The sequence below is a fragment of the Thermobia domestica genome, chromosome 15 (genome assembly GCF_964235325.1).
Source record: "Thermobia domestica chromosome 15, izTheDome1.hap1.1, whole genome shotgun sequence".
In the NCBI taxonomy this organism is placed as follows: domain Eukaryota; kingdom Metazoa; phylum Arthropoda; class Insecta; order Zygentoma; family Lepismatidae; genus Thermobia; species Thermobia domestica.
This window is the reverse complement of record NC_137468.1, coordinates 146,099,755-146,124,441: the sequence shown is the minus strand read 5'-3', so window position 1 is coordinate 146,124,441 and position 24,687 is coordinate 146,099,755. Positions and strand designations below refer to the sequence as shown.

General features: G+C 35.8%; 1 protein-coding gene across 2 annotated transcripts in view; it reads right to left on the bottom strand.

Moving 5' to 3' along the window:
• LOC145671914 (uncharacterized) overlaps positions 1-24,687 on the bottom strand; it is a 611,327-nt gene that overhangs the window by 129,359 nt on the left and 457,281 nt on the right. For both annotated transcript variants that reach the window (XM_081741123.1, XM_081741124.1), the window contains exons 4-5: positions 13,088-13,177; positions 3,522-3,743 (exon numbers count right to left, since the gene is read on the bottom strand). In XM_081741123.1, the coding sequence (XP_081597249.1) occupies positions 3,522-3,743; positions 13,088-13,177 (312 nt within the window). The remainder of the gene's footprint in view (positions 1-3,521; positions 3,744-13,087; positions 13,178-24,687) is intronic.

The window sequence follows — 24,687 nt, the reverse complement described above, 5'->3', positions numbered from 1 at the left end:
TGGCGTGGGGTGGAATTATGCTGGATGGGAAAACGGACGTCCATATTGTGCAACATGGCACTTTGACAGCACAAGGGTACCGGGATGAAATGCTCAATACTCATGTACGCAATTTCCGCGGAGCATTTGGCCCAGACTTCCAGTTCATGGATGACAATGCCCGCCCACACCTTGCAAATCTTGCGTCCGAGTATCTGGAGAGCGAAGACATTACGCGTATTGCATGGACTGCATATTCGCCGGACTTGATTCCCATCGAGCACGTGCGGGATGCTCTTGGGCTTCGAGTAGCACAGTGCAATCCACCAGCACGCACTCTTCCTGATCTGCAAACAGCTCTCCTCGCGGAGTGGCGCCATCTGCCGCAAGACTTGATCAACACTCTGATTTGCAGCATGGAGGCCAGATGTCGTCCCTGTATAGCTGTTCGTGCTGGTCACACGCCATATTGACTGCCTATGGCCTCGCACAATCCAGCTTCAACTGTAGAGGTATCGCTGTGCTAAACGTTTTGGTCATTCTGTACATCCTAACTATATTGTTCGTCTTCACTTGTCTTGCATTGTGCATCTGGGCTTTCTGTTTGTTCATTATACTTTGTGCAGTGATCGTGTCGGTTTATTTTCTTCCACTTTCTTCGAGTTGCTTAAGTTTTGTGGAGCAGTGTACTTTGTAGTACCTATACAATCAGAACAGCAAGGTTAATAGAGTAGTAAGGTTGGGTTATAGGAGAAACGAGACGGTGATTGGCTGGTGATATGACGTCACTGCAGGAGCAGAGCGAGAGAAGCGCGCAACCACAGGCAAGACAATGCATGGCGTTTGCAAAATAATTAATAAATAATAATTTCTAATTGTGGGCTTGATTTTTAACTGTGCATGTCATTGTCAAGATTTTCTTTGGGCAAGCGTTGATTTCTGAATTTTATTACTCCTATTCATGTATTCCATGCGAATCAACATTCTAGTTCTCACAAATAGCCTGATTACTTGTTCATTTACATCTGGATATTTTTCACTTATTTACGTGGTCAGTGTCATATTGTCTTCCCCGATAAGCTATGTATCCAGCAAGAATTCGGAACCCTTCTACTGAACAATCTGTCTCTTGTTCAACATCTGATGATTGAATAGTTATTCTCTCATCTGAAATAAACGATATAGTCAATTTCAGTTTTGCCTTCAATCATTGCTAAGGGTTGTGTCATATCGCGTAGAATACCTTCTAGTAATTTTAATGTTAAAAAATCTGCATCATCTTGTGCTTCAGCAACTTCATTTGAAAGAAGTATTTCATTTATATTTTCCCCATAAGTAGGAGCCGCAAACGATGTTTGAATTTAGTTGGCGTCGGATGGTCATAAAAACGACAGTCCTTGTATTTGTGAGAAAAAGGTCTCCAAACTATCTTGACACTTGTTGCGCTCTCAAAAGATTCTTAATATTTAGCAATTGGAGATCAGAAAAAAAGACCAAAGAGCGAATTGTTGTTAGCAAACCTTTCTAAAAAGGCAAGAGATGTAAATTTCCTACTTGCATTCCTTCACAGCAAACATAAAGATCTCGTAAAATTCACTCTTGAACTTGATGTGTGTCATAGACATATGGCAGTTCTTTTTACCATTTCTACATCTGCCATTTAATGTGTCAAATGGATCATTCAGAAAAATTAAATGAATGAAAGAGTTTAACGTCCCACGACCCACGCGTTTCATGTTCTTTACGCTTAAGGAGACGATGATTAAAGCAAGTGAATGGTGATGGAAGAATTGGTGGAATGCTAAAGTGGAAGTAAATTGGAGTACCCCGAGAAAATTCACTGGCACAATGTTGTCTACCACACTTACTCGGTCGGGGATCGAACCAGGGACACCGTGTACCAGAGGTAAGCAGCACTGCTCGCAAATCACAATCGTAATCATCTGCTATCAAATGTTGGGAACATACAGTGAAAGTTGAAACAATGACGAGGTCTTTCATTCGACACTTGAGAACTTTTTTTATTTATATTTTTTTACTTAGTTAGTTTTTTTTTTTTTGTAAAAGAGGACCTTTTGGAAAGGAATGATACACTATATTTGTACCCTTATGCATGATACACTACGTTTTTACCTTTAGTTTTTCTACTGTAGGCTACGTATGACACCCGGTGACTTCGTAGCCAGATATTATGTTTACTTTTTGTGTAGTGAATACTCACAACACAATGCGAAATAATACAATAATAATAATAATAATAATAATAATAATAATAATAATAATAATAATAATAATAATAATAATAATAATAATAATAATAATAATAATAATAATAAAACTTTTACTTAAATTTATCTTAAACACTGTACTAGCACACACACACGCATGTACAACAATTGAAAAAAAATAAGAAAACTGAAATATTAAGACACTAAACACCGAATATCGAAACAAGCAGAAATTAAAATTCAGCAATAAATGCAAAGAATCAACATTTCGATAAGCCGTGAATTGCGAAACCGAATCTTTCCGCTTGTACTTAAAAGCGCTCTTATCAGTACGTACTCATTTGCTCCTATCGTGACGTCATGTGCAAAGCAGAAATTTAAAATGGATTTGCGCATCACATGAGGAGCTCCCCCTGTCAGAACAGTATATCGGCCAAATACGTTGACAAAAATGAATAAATACTCGTGTCGGTCTTTCTCGTTGAAATGACACAAACATTTATATTTTTCTTGAGCGTCAAACTCCTGTATGCGTCATTAGTTTTAATTAATTTTAAAATCGAGAAACATATCTCTTCTTTTGATGTTGGCATTGGCATTGTTATCAATTAAGGTATAGAACATTATAGATTTCGGGAAGTCCCAAAACAAACACTTTTATAAAACATGGAAAGGAATAAATCACAGCAATTATGAAAAATAGGCTACTTTTGTAGCTTGATTTGTCACAAAACCAGGACTTCCGAAGTTTTTTTTTATATTACAACTAGTAGGGTGCGCATAAAATACTGTATACAACATCGTAACGAGGTTATGATGACAATTACAGAAGTAGTGTTACTTCCATCAGCTAAATCCGCCAGTCAGAAGGTATCTAAGGGGGCGAAAAGGGAAGCTATTTCGAAGATAGATATGGTATTTAACTCGCTTATTTAAAATTATTATTGTATTTTTTTATTAACAAATAACTCTTTTCCTTTTACTATTGTGTCTCCTGAAAGGGACATGCTATAATGTTACAATCCAACTAGCCGTCACTACTGAATGGATACAAAGTTTTGAACAAAACTTTCCATCTAGCATCATTTCAATGTTGATTGAAGTTTCTACTATATATCTTTAAATTTTCCGATATAATCATATGCTTTTTGGAGAGAAAACTTCTCACATCTCAATCTGAGTGGATATACATGTGATCAAGTGTCATTAAAATTCGAGTACTTTAAATGACAATTTTATTATACATAGGTTTTAAATAATAAGAATTGTGATCAAAGAGTCTAAAAGTGTGAAAGGTAGTAGATAATTACTTACACAGTTAGGTACTGCTGAGAGTCCGGTGGCTTGCAGTAGTTCTCTTTGTAATGTATTCTTGGTTGGATGATCCCTCCTGGACCACTGATGGTGCTGATGACAGGCACTGCCGCCGGGATGTTCCGGATGCGGATGATGTTGTGTGACTTTCTCTTGCATGTGCTTGCCACGTAGGAGAAGATCGAGGTAAGAACGAAAAGGCATATAAGGATAATGCCGAACCTATTAATGGAGAAACATTAGTACAGTATAACAAACTGTGGCTTCTAGAAGTAGATTTGTCAAATAACTCGATCTAATTTACTGTTGAATGGATATGGCTCTGGTATTTAAATAACGTTAGCAGGAAACTAAAGTATATGTAGATTTGTTAGGGAAAACAATTCAGAGAAAAATTAATAATTAGTATCCCTCTGTTTCAAGGAGTGTAGGAACCAATGTGGAACTAATATTAACATCTGAGTATAACTTTTATGTAAATAACCATCGTTCTTACTTTATACCAGTGATGTGCTGTAAACTATAATTTTACGTCTACGCGATTGTCTACTGTAATCTATACGTAATCTACATTACACCTTTTCCCGTGTAGACTATGTAGACAACCACTATCAAATGTAAGGAACAATTTCGTTGCTCGTTTGTTCATATTTCCTCATTCAGTTATTTTGATTCGGTGCAGCGAAAGATTAGGGAAACGACTAACATATAAAAGGTAGAGGGAATTATCTAATCTGTATTTTTACTTTGCTCTGCACATACCACTTCCTTACATTTTCCACTTCGATCACTGCTTTTATAATGAAATTTACAAAACTAATTCTCACCTGTGGGCTTTCAGTCTTGAATCTGCTATATTTGCCAATTTTTTCTTGCATACTTTACAAAATGCATAATATTTTTTATTTTCCTTCATCAAGACGAAACTAAGTATTCGAAAGTTACTATTTGCTGGTCTAGGCATTTTATTTTGTACGCAATTTCGCAAGGTAACGACAAAAGAAAGCTCCTTTATTGTCCACGATGCCATATTAAATTACGTATTGTTGACATATTCTACATAGTCTACGTTGTTTACATTGTCTACGCATAGTTGACACGTAAACGTAAACTATCGTTTTTTACGCGTAGACGCACATCTCTGCTTTATACACACTAATTTACTTCGTCACAACATTGCCACAATTGTCCCTACCTTGATTTATTGCGTGTTTACAATCGCTTACATGCCTGACGCTAATATATCGTCGTCTGAGATTCTATAACGCATATCTCAAATTTTCGTGAATTTGAGTTTTTGATACCATTAGAATCAGTATAGGATGACGCACAATCTGGTTAAGTAGTACATCTGTATTACGACAAATGGTACTGTTATTACGTCAAAGTAATACCGTGTATAATGAGGATGAAGCTAGTTTGTAAACAGTTTTCTGTCTCTCCTGTAAAATTGGTGTGAAACGTTACTTACGCAATATTGAATCTGAGACAACGATATGTAGCTATCTGAGCTATCGCTTGTATTCTTGACGCTAATATACAGGGTGTAACATAAATGAATTGCCAAAAGTGACGAAGTGACATTTAAATAAGTAAAAATGTTCCTATAAACATGGATCCAATGCCTCTTCATTTCCAAGATACAGAGTATTCAAATGTCGAGTCCCTCCAATGTCTCACTTTGAGAAAGTGAATGGAAGTCTTGAATATTACAGAAATAATACAATCAAGTGCAATTATGCCTGTGCAAATACATTTACACTAACATAGAGAATAAAACTAATCAATATTTGAGGTTATTGGGTTGTCAGTGGTGCCAATCTGGTACAAAGTGTTCTGTTTTCAAATAGCACTACACGTTCACACGAAGTAGGCAACGTTGTTACCCAATAACATTACTTTGTGGCTTTCAACATTTAATTACTTTGTGGCTTAATACATAAGTTATTCTTATGTGTATTCATTTGTAACGACACAAGAACACTTTCATGTAAAAGTTGTGATGTATGGAGCATTGTTTCTTATACTGTGCGCCATTAATTGACTTCACACTAGTAAGCCTTGTCTTTCGAAAACGAAGCGGAATTTGTCCCATGTTTAGGAACATTTTGATGTCAGTAATCATACGCTTACTAGTGGACGTCTAGTGCTATTTGAAAACAGAACACTTTGTACCAGGTTGGCAACACTGACAAGCTACTAACCTCAAATGTTGATTAGTCTCATTCTCTATGTTAATGTAAATGTATTTGCCCAGGCATAATTACACTTGATTGTATTATTCCAGTAATATTGAACATTTCCATTCACTTTCCCACAGTGAACCATTGGAGGGACACGATATTTGAACACCCTTTCTCTTGGAAACGAAACGGCATCGCACCTGTGTTTATGGGGACATTTTTACTTATTTGATGTCCCCAATCACCTCGTCGCTCTTGGCCATGCATTTGTTAGGTTCTGTATATATGTAGCTGTCTGCGACATCGTTTGCATGCCTGAGGCGAATATATGTAGCTACCTGCACTATCACTTCCATGCCTGACGTTAAAATATGTAGTTACCTGCGCTATCACTTCCATGCCTGATGTTAATATATGTAGCTACCTACACTATCACTTCCATGCCTGATGTTAATATATGTAGCTACCTACACTATCACTTCCATGCCTGACGTTAATATATGTAGCTACCTGCACTATCACTTCCATGCCTGACGTTAATATATGTAGCTACCTACACTATCACTTCCATGCCTGACGTTAATATATGTAGTTACCTGCGCTATCACTTCCATGCCTGATGTTAATATATGTAGCTACCTACACTATCACTTCCATGCCTGACGTTAATATATGTAGCTACCTGCACTATCACTTCCATGCCTGACGTTAATATATGTAGCTACCTACACTATCACTTCCATGCCTGACGTTAATATATGTAGTTACCTGCGCTATCACTTCCATGCCTGATGTTAATATATGTAGCTACCTACACTATCACTTCCATGCCTGATGTTAATATATGTAGTTACCTGCGCTATCACTTCCATGCCTGATGTTAATATATGTAGCTACCTACACTATCACTTCCATGCCTGATGTTAATATATGTAGCTACCTACACTATCACTTCCATGCCTGACGTTAATATATGTAGTTACCTGCGCTATCACTTCCATGCCTAATGTTAATATATGTAGCTACCTACACTATCACTTCCATGCCTGATGTTAATATATGTAGCTACCTACACTATCACTTCCATGCCTGATGTTAATATATGTAGTTACCTGCGCTATCACTTCCATGCCTGATGTTAATATATGTAGCTACCTACACTATCACTTCCATGCCTGATGTTAATATATGTAGCTACCTACACTATCACTTCCATGCCTGACGTTAATATATGTAGCTACCTGCACTATCACTTCCATGCCTGACGTTAATATATGTAGCTACCTACACTATCACTTCCATGCCTGACGTTAATATATGTAGTTACCTGCGCTATCACTTCCATGCCTGATGTTAATATATGTAGCTACCTGCGCTATCACTTCCATGCCTGATGTTAATATATGTAGCTACCTACACTATCACTTCCATGCCTGATGTTAATATATGTAGCTACCTACACTATCACTTCCATGCCTGACGTTAATATATGTAGCTACCTGCACTATCACTTCCATGCCTGACGTTAATATATGTAGCTACCTACACTATCACTTCCATGCCTGACGTTAATATATGTAGTTACCTGCGCTATCACTTCCATGCCTGATGTTAATATATGTAGCTACCTGCGCTATCACTTCCATGCCTGATGTTAATATATGTAGCTACCTACACTATCACTTCCATGCCTGATGTTAATATATGTAGCTACCTACACTATCACTTCCATGCCTGACGTTAATATATGTAGCTACCTGCACTATCACTTCCATGCCTGACGCTAATGTATGTAGCTACCTGCGCTATTGCTTGCAAGTCTGAAGCTAATATTGCGGTAATGATTTGACTCAATTTAATGTTCTCTATAACAACGTCTCTGAATAACTGCATGAATATGGAATGCAGCTATGGCTAGCTGATGAGCAAGAAATTTTTTTAATTAAACACAATTTTAAACTATACTGTACAGCGGGCCGAGAGCGTGAGGAAAACAATTGATACTAATAATCGTAAAACAGATCCCTTTACATTAATTAGACAGTTTTATCCAATTATTACGATTCCATTTAATATATAAAATATTCAAAAATCTTTAAGTAAACAATATCTTCTCATATTGAGGGATAGTTAGTATGTGTATATCGTTCTCTTCCAAAAATGAAAATGAAAATAACAATATCAAATTGTAGCCGACAGAAGCTATTATATATTACTAGCAGCGTTCACCCCGCTTCGCTGCGGTCACCCCGGAACGCAATAAACTTTGTTACTTAGATAATTTTTACTTTTTCGCTTTCAAGTGATATGATAAAAACCATAGAAGATTGCATTAAATGTTAACATTATATCGCCTGTCATTTATGTTAACCCGCCCCGCTTCGCTGCGGTCACCCCGGAAGTTTTCGCTTTCAAGTGATATGATAAAAACCATAGTAGATTGCAGTAAATGTTAACATTATATCGCCTGTCATTTATGTTAACCCGCCGAGTGACACGGTCATGCGGGTTGCATATAAATACGTTTATTTTTACCTATGATGAACTAACAAAGGATTTGTACGTTATGGACACTTGAATGGTCAATTATCTCAAGACACTGGTAATTAAAAATTAAAGTGATATGATAAAAACCATCTAGGGTCCAAATCCTAATAACCCCCCAAAAATAAAAGAAATTGGTTCAGCCGTATTAGCGTGATGAGGTAACAAAGGATTTGTGCGTTCTCTTTTATATATATAGATAATGTTATCATCTACAATAATAACATTTTTAGCTGTCGGTAGGTAGAAATCACTTTCCACAAACACTGGAAACATACATCTGAACTTAACTTTGTGAAAATGTCGCCATTTCTTGATAGCTCCTTTGAGATTATTTGATTCCAATAAGTAATTGCCGTAACTGATATTTGAGTTCACTTCACAAATCGGTTTCTTTCTTTTCTTTTTTCTTTTTCTTTATTTTTTGTACTGACAGTATTTTGGAGCAGTTGCGATGAAATATAAAAAGTTTCAACTAAGACGTTCTGCGAGACCAGTGGTTTTTCGGCTCATTATACCATGTTTTAATTTTAATTTACCTATAAAGGCATGTCCCTGAGTTCAATCGTTACAGCATTCCGTTTCAAGAGGTATACAAAGATTGCTACAAAGATGACCGAGTTAGGAAGATGAGATTCAGACTTAACTCAATCACGAGTTTTTCTTGTTTCGACTATGGAACCTCGCCGATCTAATTAGATTATTAATAGTATAGGCTATATATTGTGCATTTATTAATATTAGGTATAGATAGTGATATTGTGAGCCCCCATCTTCTTATATTATAAAAATCAAGTTTCAAGGTTTCTGTACAAACTTGATGAAAATATTAACTAAAATATTTCATAAAACAAGTTACAATATAAACCATTTTGACCAGCATTAAGAATATGAAGGAAAAATTTGTGTAATTCATTTTGTAAAATAAATGTTTTGTGCTATTAATTTAAGCCCCTGGCAAAAATGAAATAATTGACTTAGAAAAGTGCACGTCAATTTTATTCTATAAATAATGCCTTCTTAATTACCAAACCTGAAGAAACAAGATTATAATTTGAGAAGCTATCGACAATGGCTCATTCATTAAATAATCACTAAAATAGTCTTTCCAAATCCAATGGAAATTGTTGTTGAAAATAAATTGAGAAGATCACTACAAAACAATTTAAAGAACTTTGTGATGTTTCTTCTGTAACGTCTATTTGGAAAGACACAAAAGTAGACATCTGTTTCGCATTAAGCGCAGTCGTTGTCCGGCAACATTTTCCATATAACACAACGTACCCTCAGTTCCTCTTGATTATCTCATGAAAAAAGATGCTCATGAAACAGGCAAGCGGCTTCATTACCGGCATTATTCACTATGATTGGTATTTATAAGACAGATTCCTTAGAACTGCTATCTAATTCACACGATTCATAATCTGAACTTTCAGTAAGCTTCATTTTCACTACATACTTTCTTTTAGTTTTACCTAGTTTGTTCTTAATATCCTGTTGATCGTAGTTTCTATCATTCAGTTTTCTTTTCACTACACCTGAGTCTGATTCCTTTCCTTTTCTTTCAGAAGCTGAAGTTTGCAGAATTGAATACCAAGCAAGTTTGTGAACTCCCTTTACAATCTTCTTCACATTTTAATTGAAGCATCATAACGTATCCTTGAAATTTGCAAAATGACATAATATCTAAAGAAAACAATCTTTTAAACGTGTTTTTTTCTATGCAAGAATTTACTAGGATGAATTTAAGTAAATATGCACTGTACTTAAAAGCAAAACATTTACCTTTTAATACTTATGAAATTGAGAGATACAAATTACAACTACAAGCCTACACGTTCACTTACAAACCATTGTATGACCTAGAACTAAAGAAGACTGTTTTGTCGCTAAAAGCCCTTAATTAACTAGCTGTCTACGTGGAAAAATATTAATGGAGCTAATAATACATGAAGTTTTCATTACATCATCTTCATCTCTAATTATGAATTCAATTGAGCCACCAAGAAGGTAAGATCAGCAATATTTTCAGCAATGAGAAATCCTTATATTTTATTATTAATACTTTAATTCATATTGAAAAAAAATAGCGTAAAGGATATTATTAAGAGAAGAAAGAATGAATTGTTTCCATTTGTAAATAAGAGAAAGTAAGAAAGGAAAACCAAAAATGCATGAAAGTTTTTTTGTTGGTAATTTTTTTAAATTCATTTTAAAAGTTACATTATAAAAAGAATCAATGGATGGTGCTACACAAAGAAGTGATATTCAATCAGAATCTGCATTGATGAACAAGAATGTTATTTAGATGGTGTTCAAATATGAAGTCTGTACGTGACATAGGATACCAACATACGTTCGAATATGTTGTAACTATATGTACTGCAGCTAATGCAGTAAACTGTGTGGATATGTAGTGGGGCCAAATTACCAAGACCTAACTTCGTTCCAATACAAGTTGAAACATGAAGCGTACCGTAAAACGGGGCTACTTTGACAGGTTTTGGACTAGTTTAGATGTGTACACGGGACACTTTCTGCAACCAATGAATGATACTATTCTCATCATAACAATAGGTATCTAGGCTATCACATCCACTACTAAACCTAAGTCTCTACAAGTAAGTTTTGGCGGGAAGAAATTAAGAAATACCGGTCAAAGAAGCCCCGGGGGTGGGGCTACTTTGACATCTTATGTATTTGCTGCATAAGGTCAAAGTTACTCAACGTATGGAGTTATTTTGACATGGAATTTATGTAAAGTGTATAAAACACTGTTTTGATCACGTGTAAGGTACGGTACGCTGTATACTTGATAAGCACGAAATCTTTATTTTGTTGTGGTACATCATTATACACCACTATACAAGTTTTTCTAAAGCTTTACTTTTAACATCTTTTACTTTGAACATACACGGTGCTTTATCTTAAATTGTTACTTTATTTTTACTCTATTTTTTTTACTTTACTTTACTTTTAACATAATTACATATGTACCGGTATGTTATCTTTACATGTAACAATTGAAAGAAAAACCTTAGTCGTCAACATCACAGTCGTAACAAGCATATTGAGGATTTTTTGATCCACCATTACAAAACCCACACACTCATTTTTTGCACAGGGCACATTGAATCCACTCTCTATATCGTCAGAGTGCGAATTAGATTATTCATTTTTGGGGGGAATAAACAGTGGTGGATCTAGAAATCCTTATATTATATATTGGGGGACAGGAAGGATATTGAGAGAGGGTAGAAATACAATGGGAGAAATCCCTCATCCCCTCCGGCAATTCGCAACGTGAACACCATATCAGCCTTTATCTATAAAAGTATATGCAACAATTCACAAAGGAAGCACGAATTGCTCATCTGTCAAAGTAGCCCCGCTCTATGTCAAAGTAACCCTAAATGTCAAAGTAGCCCCGTTTTACGGTAATTAAAGAAAGAAAAAGAAAAAGGTTGTGATTCAGTATATAGATAGAAACATTGATGAACATTGGTTATAGAGGTTATAGTGCTGCCACTCTTGAACTTACATTGTTTGAACTGACCTATCGAACCTTGTAATTAGATAAGGTAATAGGATGAGTTTACACGTATTGTGGTTATATAATTTAAATTGTTTCAGTTTTGTGTCGTGAGGATGAAATAGTGAAAAGTATAATAATAATGTGATATTTGCTTTTGTATATATATAATTTGTTTAGTTATTTGTTGTAATAAAATTATACATCTGTTGAAACTGATTAATTCCAATTTACAAATTCTAAAACCCTTTCACCTAAGTTTGACTTCCGTAACCATTCGGAAATGAAGTGAACTTGTTCCTTTGACAAGATTGCTGCAAACACTTGCACATTGCATGTGTTCTTACTGAAATGAGTCTAAAGATTCGTAAGTTCTTACAACTAACCCCCTGATTTGATGTATTAGTACAGTGAAACCTGTCTTTAGCGGAATCGAGCGGGACTTGCAAAAATTTCCGTTAAAGTCAGGTTTCCGCTTAGTGGAGGTAGACCTTTCCTTTCTTTCTTTCTTTTTTTAAATACATGCTTATATTTTCTCAGTATGACCATTTATATTGCTGTACGTACATTGTCCGATTACAGTACTTCTTTCTTCTACGAATAAATACACAAAAAATTAAAATGAATACAAAATTTGCTATGCACACGTTTTCTTTATTTTTCTAATAGCCAAGCAGGGTTTTCTATGTACATTGCTGCTTGGCTGCTTGACTTTCCGCATACACTCTAACCTGAGAAATTATACTAAGTGAATCAGAATCATTTTTCCGTAATGCAAATTTTTGCAGTTCCTTTAAACTTCTGAGAGCATCTTGATATGTATTTATTCTACACTCTTCTCCGAACTCGGTATCGTATTCTTCTTCTTCCTCTATTTCGTTTTCTTCTTTCCAACATTCCGTATGATTCTTGATTAAATTGCGGGGATTAAGGACAATTTGTGGGGGTGAATATGAGTAGTGGTTGGGGAAGGCCAACACTGTCCAGACATATTTAACAAAAGAACGAACATTTTATCGCAGACAGTGTAATATATATGTCTCACAAAATGTCTAAACATCTTCTAAACGCTGTAGTCCGGAACTCAGAATTTTCCGTTAAATGTTTATTTTTCTTTCCGTTGTCCGCGTAACACAGTTTCCGCTTAATGAAGGGACTTTTTACACGTTTTGTTCTCCAAAATTCATGGGCCCATGAAATATTTCCGTTTAAGACAGTTTTCCGTTTAATAAAGGGTCCGTTGAAGACAGGTTTTACTGTATAAAAGTAATAAATAGAAAGAAGTAAGAACATATATATAAACTTACCAAAAGTACCAGGTTTCCCAGAGTTCATTGTGGCGAGTAGTAATAGGACAACATCTATTTCCACAGCAGTAATGGGTGTCGATTTGACATCTAGAAATAGAAATAAGAAACATTGTTTAAGTTTTCCAAAATTTGAAATCATTACGTCAGTAAAATTTCATAAGAATACTGTTCACACAAGAAAAGATATTATATCTATAAAATTTCACTGATTTTAACCTCATTAAGCGTATCAGTGTAGTTTTAATTGTCATTATAAAGTAATGGAAGAAAGATGCAATATACTATCAGCATCCTGCTAGTATCGTAATCAGCAGCTTCATGAAAATATACTTTTATATTAGTTTTAGTTTCATAGGTAGTAAGGTTATTCTACGGTATTAATGTTTAAATTTAAGTACTCGCTTTTCTTGGAAATTAAGCACGTTGGTTTATACTCACCTCATTAGTTTCAATTCGATGAGATATGTGAATTGCCACTGTTCTCATGTTTGCATATTTTTCGTTTCGTTAAACCTCGAACTACCAACGGGGGGTACTTTGTGACCACCACAGTATATATTTATTTTAATTATTCTTGTGATCGTTTCTTTAAAACTGAAAAAATAAAATGTTATTGCTCAAAAATTTTAGCTAAAGCGAAAACCTTACGGTGGTTCAAATTGAACGTTAGAACGTCTAATAAAATTTGCTATTTTAAGTTGGTGGGCACAAAGTGATCTCCCAACCCGTTGGTGGGAGATGTGAGTGACATTTAGTAGTGTCACTCCTAGATGGTAGTATAATAGAGTTGTATTCCACCTTTTCCAAATTTGACAGTTATTCTTATCCCATGTAATGTTCATTTTCAGAGTTTCGCGTTAGTGTGTTTCACAAATTTGCTATTTTAAGTTGATGGTCACAAAGTACCCTCCCCTCCATTGGTAGATGTGAATAACATTTAGAAGTGTCACTCGTAGATGGCAAAATAATATATTTTTGTTAGTCTTATCCTGTGTACTGTTCACTTCAGTTTCTGTAAATTTCTGTGAGAGTTTCTAACTTGTTTCTTTTGTGAGACATAAGACCCTAGACACTAAGTATGTTTAAAGAAAAAATTTCAAATTTTCAGCAATTATTCCGTTGTGATGTAACAGAAAACGTCGTTTTCATTTTAAACTTCAAGTGACAATAGGAAACATTAGCACAGTTACTGCCATGTGAATCATATGTGATTCACAAGCTTTGCATTTTTGTATTTGAAGCCAGACGTGTGAATCACCAGTGACGAACAATCACCTAGATTTAAATGGTGAACTTAATTTTATGACCTCAGAAAAATGTTTGATATCTTTGGCTTACAGGTTCTGATTTTTTTTCCCCGAAAATTATTTGATCATTTTTACATATATGATTTTGATAAGAATTTGATGATTTTGTTCCAATAACAAATGGTCCGATAGTTCATTTTATTTCTACCTTATTTCAGTGTGGCAGGCAAGGTGTTAATATTTGGGGTTTCAACGAACTTTCGTTATTTGTCCGTCACTCGACTTGCTCATCTCTATTTAAATATTTTCACTTACCTTGAAGCCATATCGTTCAATATATTGAGATCAAATTTTAAACTTAGGACGTCTAAAAGATTCTCTAGGGACGTTGTAAATAGAATTTTCTTCGTTCCCCAGAAACAATCTCCCTACCATAAATATCAAAGTATGCAATTACAGGAAAAATCCAGAGGTGGTATTTTATTCTTGAGGGTTGGTTCTTTCTGGATTTCACTTAAATGTTGTGAAATAAGCGTAAAGTGTCATCCCTGCGATCGTGAATAGAAGTGGAAACATTATCGGAGTGTCTTTTCTCGTGTCAAAAGCACGGTTACAGTAGATGTCATATGTATGGAGAAAAGAAGTACATTGTTGTGTGTGTAACACACTCATCGAGAAAAAAACACATAATCTTAAGAAAATCATAAGACGGCAGGTTATTTTCGTAAGACTTTTATTAAAGTTAGGTTTGCTTCAAGCAAATAGTGGTACTTTAATGTTGTAAAGGAGTTTCAATGAGTGCGTTTTGTTTTCTTCTGTGAGGACAAAGGTTGTGATGTAACATGAACTGGGGGTTGTCGAAAACACGAGCCTTTATTTGTAACGTGAGCCGGATTTCGACAAGCTTGTCGAATTCATGCTCAGTAGTGCAAATATAATTTTAACTGAATATCTAAACGTACAGGTATGTTCAAAGTCTTTCATAAAGCTATTTGTTGCATAATTCTCCGATAGTTGTAACCTCAGTTTGACATGGAATGTCGAAATCAGATCCCAGCATGTCGAATTGAGGATCATCGAAGTGACTACTCAGTTCAGAAAATTTAAGTTGTGTTCTTTAGCCCATCTGATAATTTTTGCATAATAATAAAACAATATTTGAAGCTGAGAAAAGATTACTACTAATAATAATGCCGACTTAATGTTTTACATGGATATAATTGAATGTGTCGAATTCAGGTACCGCAACTGTCGAAACCAGGTGAAGTGTGTCGAATTCGGGTTCCATTGGCGAGTTCCAGTTTCATAAAAAAATTTAACATTAGCATTTGAGCCTTGAAGTGACTTTTAGTATTTGTAGAGACTGTACATTTCAAGGAAAAAAATTGGGCCATCACCGACTAATATTATGGCCACAATAGGCAATTGATTTTAAAAAAGGTCCTTAACCTGTCGAAATCCGGTGCGTTTACCTTATATATATATATATATATATATATATATATATATATATATATATATATATATATATATATATATATATATATATAGGGTGTCCATAAAGTCCTCTGCCAACCTTAAAACTCGGAAACGGTGAAATATATGTCAAAACGAAAAAAAAACACGTATTTCATCATTTAAAAAATATCACGTATTGAGTGAAACAAAATTGCCCCAGGGTCCCTCGGAGAGTCTCAGAAGGGGTCCAACTTAAAATTTCAAAATTGAAAGGGGTCAAGTCGTATATCGTTTGAAAGCTATTTACAATAGAAAGACGATGGAATAAGTTTCGATGTTCTATGGTAAACCTGTACAAAAAGCGGCAGGTCAAAATGTTAATACAGTTTGCATTGAAAAGTCTTTGGCCACTGCTAGAAATCTGAAATGGCTCAACAGATATCAAAACTGAAAAACACGTACTTCATCATTTCAAAAGTACCACGTATAGAGTGAAACAAAATTGTCCCAGGGTCCCTCGGAGAGACCCAGAAGGTGTCCTACTCAGAATTTCCAAATTGAAAGGGGTCAAGTCGTATATCGTTTGAAAGCTATTTACAATAGAAAGACGGTGGAATAAGTTTCGATGTTCTATGGTAAACCTGTACAAAATAGCGGCAGGTCAAAATGTTAATGCGGTTTGCACTGAAAGGTCTTAGGCCACCCCTAGAAATCTGAAATGACTCAGCACACATCAAAACTGGAAAATACGTGTTTTATCATTTCAAAAGTACCATGTATTGAGAGAAACAGAATTGCTCCAGGGTCCCTCGGAGGGTCCCAGACGGGGTCCAACTCAAAATTTTCAAATGATAAGGGAGGCCAAGTATCGTTTGAAAACTATTGTTAAAAGACGGAAGACGGAACAGGTCTTATGTTTCAATACCAACCCTGCTTGCAATGGCGGGGGTATTAAAATGTTAACGGCCTTCATCGAAAAGTCCATGCCACTTCCAATGATCCGAAATGGTAAAATATGAGATGTTAAAACGCTAAAAGGAGTGTTTCATTATTTGTAAAGTACAGCTTTCCGATGTACAAATATTTGTCCCAGAATCCTTGCAGGTTTCCAAGTGGGGTCCAACTTAAAATTTGCGAATAGGAAATGGGTCAAGTACTATATTGTTTGAAAGTTATTGATAACAGAATAAAAATGATACAAGTTTGGAACGGCTATGCAAACCGTGTCCGAAAGAACAGGGATTGGGTAAAAAGAGAGATATGTAAACAGTCACATTTATTGAAAGACTTAAGTAACCGGATGCCATGTCTGGATTACTAATTGAGGCAATACTATTTCAGGTAGAAGTGTGCCTGCTACTACTTCTGACGTTATTACTAATATTCCTACTACAAGTAGTAGTACTATTATTAGTATTACTTCAATTTGCTTTACAAGGCTGTGTTAACATTTTGAGTCTCACGCCAATTCACAAAGGGTTAGTATACTTACAAGACTTGTTCCATCTTCCTTCTTTTAACAATTGCTTTCAAACGGCCATTTTCAACTTTTGCGTTGATCCCCGTCTGGGACTCTATAAGGCACCCTGGGGCAACTTTGTCTCCCTCAATAAGTGGTACTTTTGAAATGATGATACACATGTTTTTCAGTTTTGATATCTGCTGAGTCATTTCAGATTTCTTGGGGTGGCCAAAGACTTTTCAATGCAAACTGTATTAACATTTTGACCTGCCGCCACTTTGTACAGGTTTACCATAGAACATCGAAACTTATTCCATCGTCTTTCTTCTGTAAATAGCTTTCAATCGATATAGTACTTAACCCCCTTGCATTTTACAAATTTTGAGTTGGACCTCGTATGGGACCCTGGGGCAACTTTGTTTCCCTCAATACGTGGTACTTTTGAAATGATGAAATATGTGGTTACTCGTTTTGACATATATTTAACCGTTTCCGAGTTTTAGGGGTGGCAAAGGACTTTATGGACACCCTATATATATATAGGTAACTTCGGCAAATAACGCCATTTAAAACCTTCCACAGTGCTAGCATGAACACGTGGTTGGTAAGGTGACCGCTTATGGGTGTGTGATAAACAATGATGCCTGCTGTCTTTGTAGACACAAAGACTAGAGGTCAGCCAGGCGTCAGTAATAGTGATGGGCAAAACGATTCATTTCGGAGAATCGATTCATTTACTTTGATTCACTAAAATGATTCGATCATTTAATTCGTTCATATGAATTGGTCGTCCGCGCATTCGTTTTGCGCAAGTGAATTGGTTGGGAATGATTCGCTCATTGAATCAGTTAGGTTTCTGCGCATGTCTTTTGCGCAAGTGAATTGGTTGGGAATGATTCGCTCATTGAATCAGTTAGGTTTCCGCGCATCTCTTTTGCGCAATGAGTTATTCGATCATATGAATTGAGTGGGAATTATTCGATCATATGAATCGCTTGGGCTACTGCACTTCTTTTCTGCGCAACTTCATCTTTGCCATATGACACGGACAGCGTTGCATTTGGGTGAGTGGAGTGGCTCGGGAACTCGTAAGCTTCAGTGCAATTATGAAGTTTCAATAATATGCTGTTACTCTATTCTCATTGTTGTTATTTTTGCATCCTGCTTTCATATTAGAGGTTGAGACAAACACTAAAACTGTTGCAATCTCCACGTTTTTTCTGCCAACTTCAGTTTTTCGAGATAATATTTTGTTGAAATATACTCCGTAAGATTTTCACGGGATTGAGCAGTTTTAACAATTTATTTTCAACTTCTTATTGTAGTACATATTAATATAGAGGAAAATATAGAGCTCTGTATAGGCGACATTTATGCTTTTGGTTTTAAATACAGAAAGCATTATACAATGAGTCTGTAGTGTTATATTCATTTCTAGTGGGTATTATTTGCCCAGGTCATATAAACTTTGTAAAGTACACATCATGTTAATGGATTTCTTTTGTTGTTGTAAGTCAGAGTTATACCCTGTACGGTAAAGAAGATGCGGATGATTAATTAAAGTAAATTGTTATCTCGCAGTCCATTCTATTCTATCCTAGGGGTCACCGTGGCTCACTGAGAAAACTCTTGCCTCCTTTACGCGGGGTCCCTGGTTTGATCCACTGCTAAGTAAGTTTGTGATGTACATCATCATGTCCGTGGGTTTTATCGGGTAAACCCACTCCCCTTTCCTTCCATATTCTCATTCTAACTATTCTTCCATCGTCATTTACTTGCCTTAATCATTCGTTTTCCTTAGGCTAATGGACATAAACATGGAACGTTAAACTGCAAGATTTCTATTTTATTCTATTATATTATAAAATATGTTCTATTTTATTCTTAACTGGAAAAGATACTGACCTTCTAGATAGAGAAAAAGAGGGATTTTAGACATGAACATATATTTAATACTATTGTGATAATTTTAAAAGATTTAACTCGGGGAGACTATGAATAAACGTAAAATGAAATGAAATTTTAAAGTTTTACGTTCCATAATTATCATCGTGTAGACTAAAGGAAACGATAATGATGAGAATGAATGAAATGGTGAAATGAAGGAAGCGAGCGAAAACAAGAGAACCCCGAGAAAATCCACACATATGGTGTTTGTCCACCATAAATCCCATTTGGCGCAAATACAAAACCAGAGACCTCATCCACTAGAAGTGAACGCCTTACCACTGGGCCACTACTACTTCAATAAGCCAGAGATGAACATATATTTGCGAAAATACTGGTAACCCCAATTGAACCCAATCTGAGAAATGCCCCGGGAGAAACTTCTTGGCCTGGCGGATTTTCTCCCCGGCCACCCCTGTTATCATCAGTGTTTGTCTACATTTCTAAGAGAAAATCGTTAGTTAAATTTCAGTTGAGTTGATTTTCAGTTTAACGTCCGGTTCAGCAGCGAGGCTATATGACGCATGGACCTACTGACTAATATGAAATCCGAACCACGTGAGCTTCCGCCGGGGTCTCCCACATCTTGTTTACATGGAAGCTCAGAAAACTATTTGTGTCTTTATGTATGTTTCAATAGAAGTAAAGTGACAAGTAGGTACCACTAAGCTTCGTTCCATGTGGACAAGTGTTTTTACTGAAAAATGCAATACACTGTCCTCCCAGAAAGAATCTTTATTCGTCTTTCTACATGTACATTTTTAAAATCAATTATGTACACTACAAATAATTTACAGTGCACTTTTTCTGTGTAAGTACTGTATTTACATTGAATATAATATAGTACTTCGAGTTGACTATAAAACATTAAAATTGACCTTTTTGGCTACTGGAGTTGAAAGTAATGAAAATAATTTTATTCAATGCACGTACAGTATTTTAATAAAATGGATAAGTGCTCATCAAGAGTATGTTGAAATTAACTACGAGATCGTATTATGTCTAATTGAGCAACACTGCCAGTACTTCACGACAAGAAGCAAGCAACAAGAAAGTTTATTCTGAAAGTAATCTAACAACGCGGCTTCCTTTCTACCTAGGAAACAACCCTACCACGCAGAAAGAAAAAAAAGTCGCACACATCTACAAAAGCAGGAAGAAAAAACGCGCGTATGGTTTTCTTTCTTTTTTACTCCTCGTGAACTGCAAGCGCATTTGCAGAAGCAACCTCACCAATTGTCTCACACAAGCTGGCAGCTTGTGATTCTCAATTCATTTCGATCACAGCAAACAATTCAGTGAGAAGTACAAATGATTCATTAGAAGAATCGATTCATTTGTGAAAAGAATCATAATTCATTTGATTCATGCCATGATTCGTTCATAATGATCGAATCGTTCATGATCGACACAACACTAGTCAGTAAGGAGAAACCAGTGAACAAATGTTGACGTGACAGCCGTGAAGCAGAGGAAACATTTTTAGGGCTTGCACATTTTTAGTGCGTCAAACGAGATAGGCGAATTGTTTGGGTAAAACTAGGATTTTACTATTACTAAAGGTATGCGTTGTTAGGGCCGTACTTGCATAATATTATGATATAGATAAAATATGCAGAACAGCTATTCTTGGTATAGAAATAATGGCTGAAAAAAAGTAAATTGCTTCTGGAAATAATGCCACTATTGCGTCGGGAAATAACGCCACTGCATCTAATCGGTAATCGAAACTAATATTAGTGTTAAAAGTTTGTTTTTCTTTATCGTAGTGGTAGAGCCGGAAAAGTCTGTTTTCTTTGCTTTCGTGGCAAGACACTTGAATATCGTGTGCAGAAAGGCGGAGAATTTGAGCTATGATAAACTCATGCGTTTCAACAGAACTATAGTGAACGAATTTTAATACGCTATTGGGAAATACATTTTATGCTATGCACCTTTTGTGACAAACCTGAACTTATTTACAATGCAGATTAAATGCAGTGCTATAAATGACGTACAACAGTAGCCTAAAAATTCCGGCACAGAAAGGGAGCAAGCGAGTACCTAATGCCACACATGGCGAAAAAGGTGAACCTGAGTGATATTACGTGCACTAATGCATCAGGTTCAAATTAGATCCTTCCGATGGTGTTATACAAAGGAAAGTATGAAATAAAAATAGTTTGGTGGTGATCTTTCTCCAGGTAACACCTATGCAGTGACACCTAAAGGCTATGTTACAGAGGAAGAATTCCGTTCATTTCTGGAACATTTCAACAGACATCAGATCCCTGGCCGAGCACTGCTTATTGTAGATTGTCATCGCAGTCATCTTGATATTACAATTTTAAATGCTGCTGAGACCATGTATATTAATTGCTGTGCTTGTCTGCACATTGCACCCATGAACTTCAACCGCTCGACAAGAGCTTCTTCAAATCGTTAAAATTGTACTGTTCTGAAGCAGTTGACAGTTATCGACGAACGCACCCTGGAAGAACACTTGGGAAGCTACAGTTTCCAAAACTGTTTTCATAGGCATGGTTCCGTTCAGCAACAGCTCAGAACACAATTTCAGGCTTCAGCGCTACAACGCATCATTTTAACAAAAATGCTGTACCCGATATAGCTTTTTCCCAAATGATGTATCAGAGCAACAGCAACCTCCACCAACACCTCCAAGCACATGACCAGCCGCCATCTCTCCTTCAACACCATCGAGTGCCCACTCCATCCACAAGCTCTTGCCTACAGCTAAAATAACTAGGAGTATATCTCATTAGAGAGGGCGTTGTCTTACTGCCAGAGGAGATTGGTAACACTAGACCTATTCGCAAGAGCTTGCCCTTTCACTTTTTCCGGCACGAAAACACAAGCATCATCTAGAAAGACGAAGGATGGAGATACGCACCGTGGGGACTGTGGAGGGTATTACTATGATCTCAGGGGTCTTAATATGTGGATTCAAGGTATTGAATGCAAGATTGGGTTTCACGAATTATGTGATTCTGGCAGCATTGTTAAATGTGGCTTCTGAACATTGTGTGACACTGGTTGTGCATTGTTGTCTGGCTCCGACGAGTAGTGCTCCATATGAATGCAACTGTTATGTTGAGAGGTTCGCAATTCATCACAAGAGTTACCGGTTAACATGTACTATCACTATGAGTTTTTTGTACCAGCAAAGCAGGTAGCACATTGCCAAGAACATTGCTTAGTTGTGTTCAAAATGTGTTTCGTTACGATTTCAACACCTTTCCGTTGTTGTAAAGCAATTGGCGTTATTTGCCGACACGTCTGATAATAACGCCATCTCAAACTTACTCCGATTCTCAGTGCATTGTGGTCGACATTGTTTACGTAGAATCTTTGTTTTCTCATTGCATTATAGCGGAGCGTTCACTCCATCTTCCATATAATTTGCACGGTTCTAGATATAAAAACACTTGAACACCAGAACAATATGTTGAATTGGTGGCGTTATTTGCCGAAGTTACCCTATAGATATATATATATATAATTTGTAACATTACAACATGGTTTCTTTCAAAAGTTCACTGTAATTTCAATAGTTTATTCTTGGAGGTGAGATTTTGTTTCTGAAGGACCTTCTATAAAACGACTTTAGCGATTTTTTATATTTCGTAATTAAATCTCCCATTAATAACCTGACAGCAAAGATTACTAATTTTTTTCTAAAGCAATGTATCTTGTGTTAAGTTTTGAAGGATTTCCTATAAAAAAAACGACTTAGGCGATTTTTTTCATATTTCACAAAAATAAATTTCATAGCCACTTCATTTGTCTTGAAAATCCACAAGATGTAGTTTACTCGTATGGAAATAAACAATTCATGTGGTTTTGGTCATACTTGATTAATAAATGGTTTATTAGCAACCTGGCGGTATGATCTTATTTTAGTTTAAGTTTAAGATATATATGCACTTGAAGCAAAAGAAGACGGATATAACTCACTTATGCCGAAACCTTACAGAAAAATTATTTACGTCTTGAGGAAAAGTTTTTTTGACAATTTTTTCAAAAACTACTCACGTAATCTTCACTTTTCATTAATTGCCCTATAACATTATGTAAATCACTTCTCTATCACCTGCGTATCTAAAAAGGGTAGTTTACTTTTTGTGAGAATTTCCTCAAGTATAACTCATGAGATTTTATTTCTACGTTAGAAACAAATATTCAATTAGTAACTCTAATATATAACATAAGTTATTACAGGAAAACGTAAACACAAGTAATGTTAAGTTTGGGAATCAGTTTTCTTCCAAGTTTTCGGGATACATAAATAAATATTTCAAAATTTATTACAGCATAAAGTAATTTGAATGTGTTTAGGAAATTCGAGAGATTAAGCTTAATCTGGTGACCTACAACTTATATTATAATACAACGGTACATTGTACATTTGTATTATAATTCTTTATTACTTTGTAATTTTCGACCTTAAGATATTCTAAATATGTACTAGGCTGGCTGATTTTAATTTCAGAAGAAGAGAAAGAAAAAGAAATAGTGTATAAATATAATGTTAATATATAAAATATAGTCAAACGTTTTAAATAATAGGATTTTGGAATCTCGTTGTCAGGGACAGCGAGATATAAATAAATGGAATTATGGCAGAGAAGTTTGCGTTTTAGTGGCTCAATTAATTTAATAAAAAGCGAACCGTTATAAAATTGGTGCCGGAACCTCGGGAAAGGAAAAGAGAAAGTGTATCGTTCGAAGTACAGTAAAACGAGCACCATTGAGCCTGACATTGATTTCACTATTTTAAGAGGTGGAAAAGTAATACACAGGAAAAACATGAGTACTACGAATAGTGAAACGATGGATATCCAAATGGTTCAGGCCAAAAGGAATGCTCCAGAAAACAATGGATGTTCTAAGAGGGATATCACAACAAATTAAGGACCAAGCTCAGCATTTTGATGAAAAGCTTGCGCAATTGCAGGAACGCAACGAAGGCAAATGGGACCAGATACAGGAGCAATTGAATCAAGTGAATCAACAAATTGCTGCCAAATTCGGACGTTACGATGAAAATATGGAAAAGATAGTACAAAGATGCACCGAAGTACAGGACTCTGTAGACGTTATAGGAACTACGATAAATGAACATGCAAATCAAAGCAAACAGTTGCCGGATGAAGTAAAATCCATTAAAGAAAAATGTATTTACAAGAATGCAGTGCGAAATGGTGGGTACATTACATTAGTGAAATATACGGAGTTTCCACAAAAGTATACTGCCGTATTGGTTAGATTAGATTTCCTAACTTCTTTCCTCATTCGAATGTTTTTGACTGCTTTGCTGATACTATGTGTAACGAAGATTCTGGTATGTATCAGTGGGCGAAAAGTTATGATCATCTTCATCTTGAGAACGCTATTGACTGTCTGTGTTCCCCGTATATTCAACATGATATTAATTCTGTGGTTCATGTAGCAGGAAATATGTTGATTCCAATATTCGTAAAACG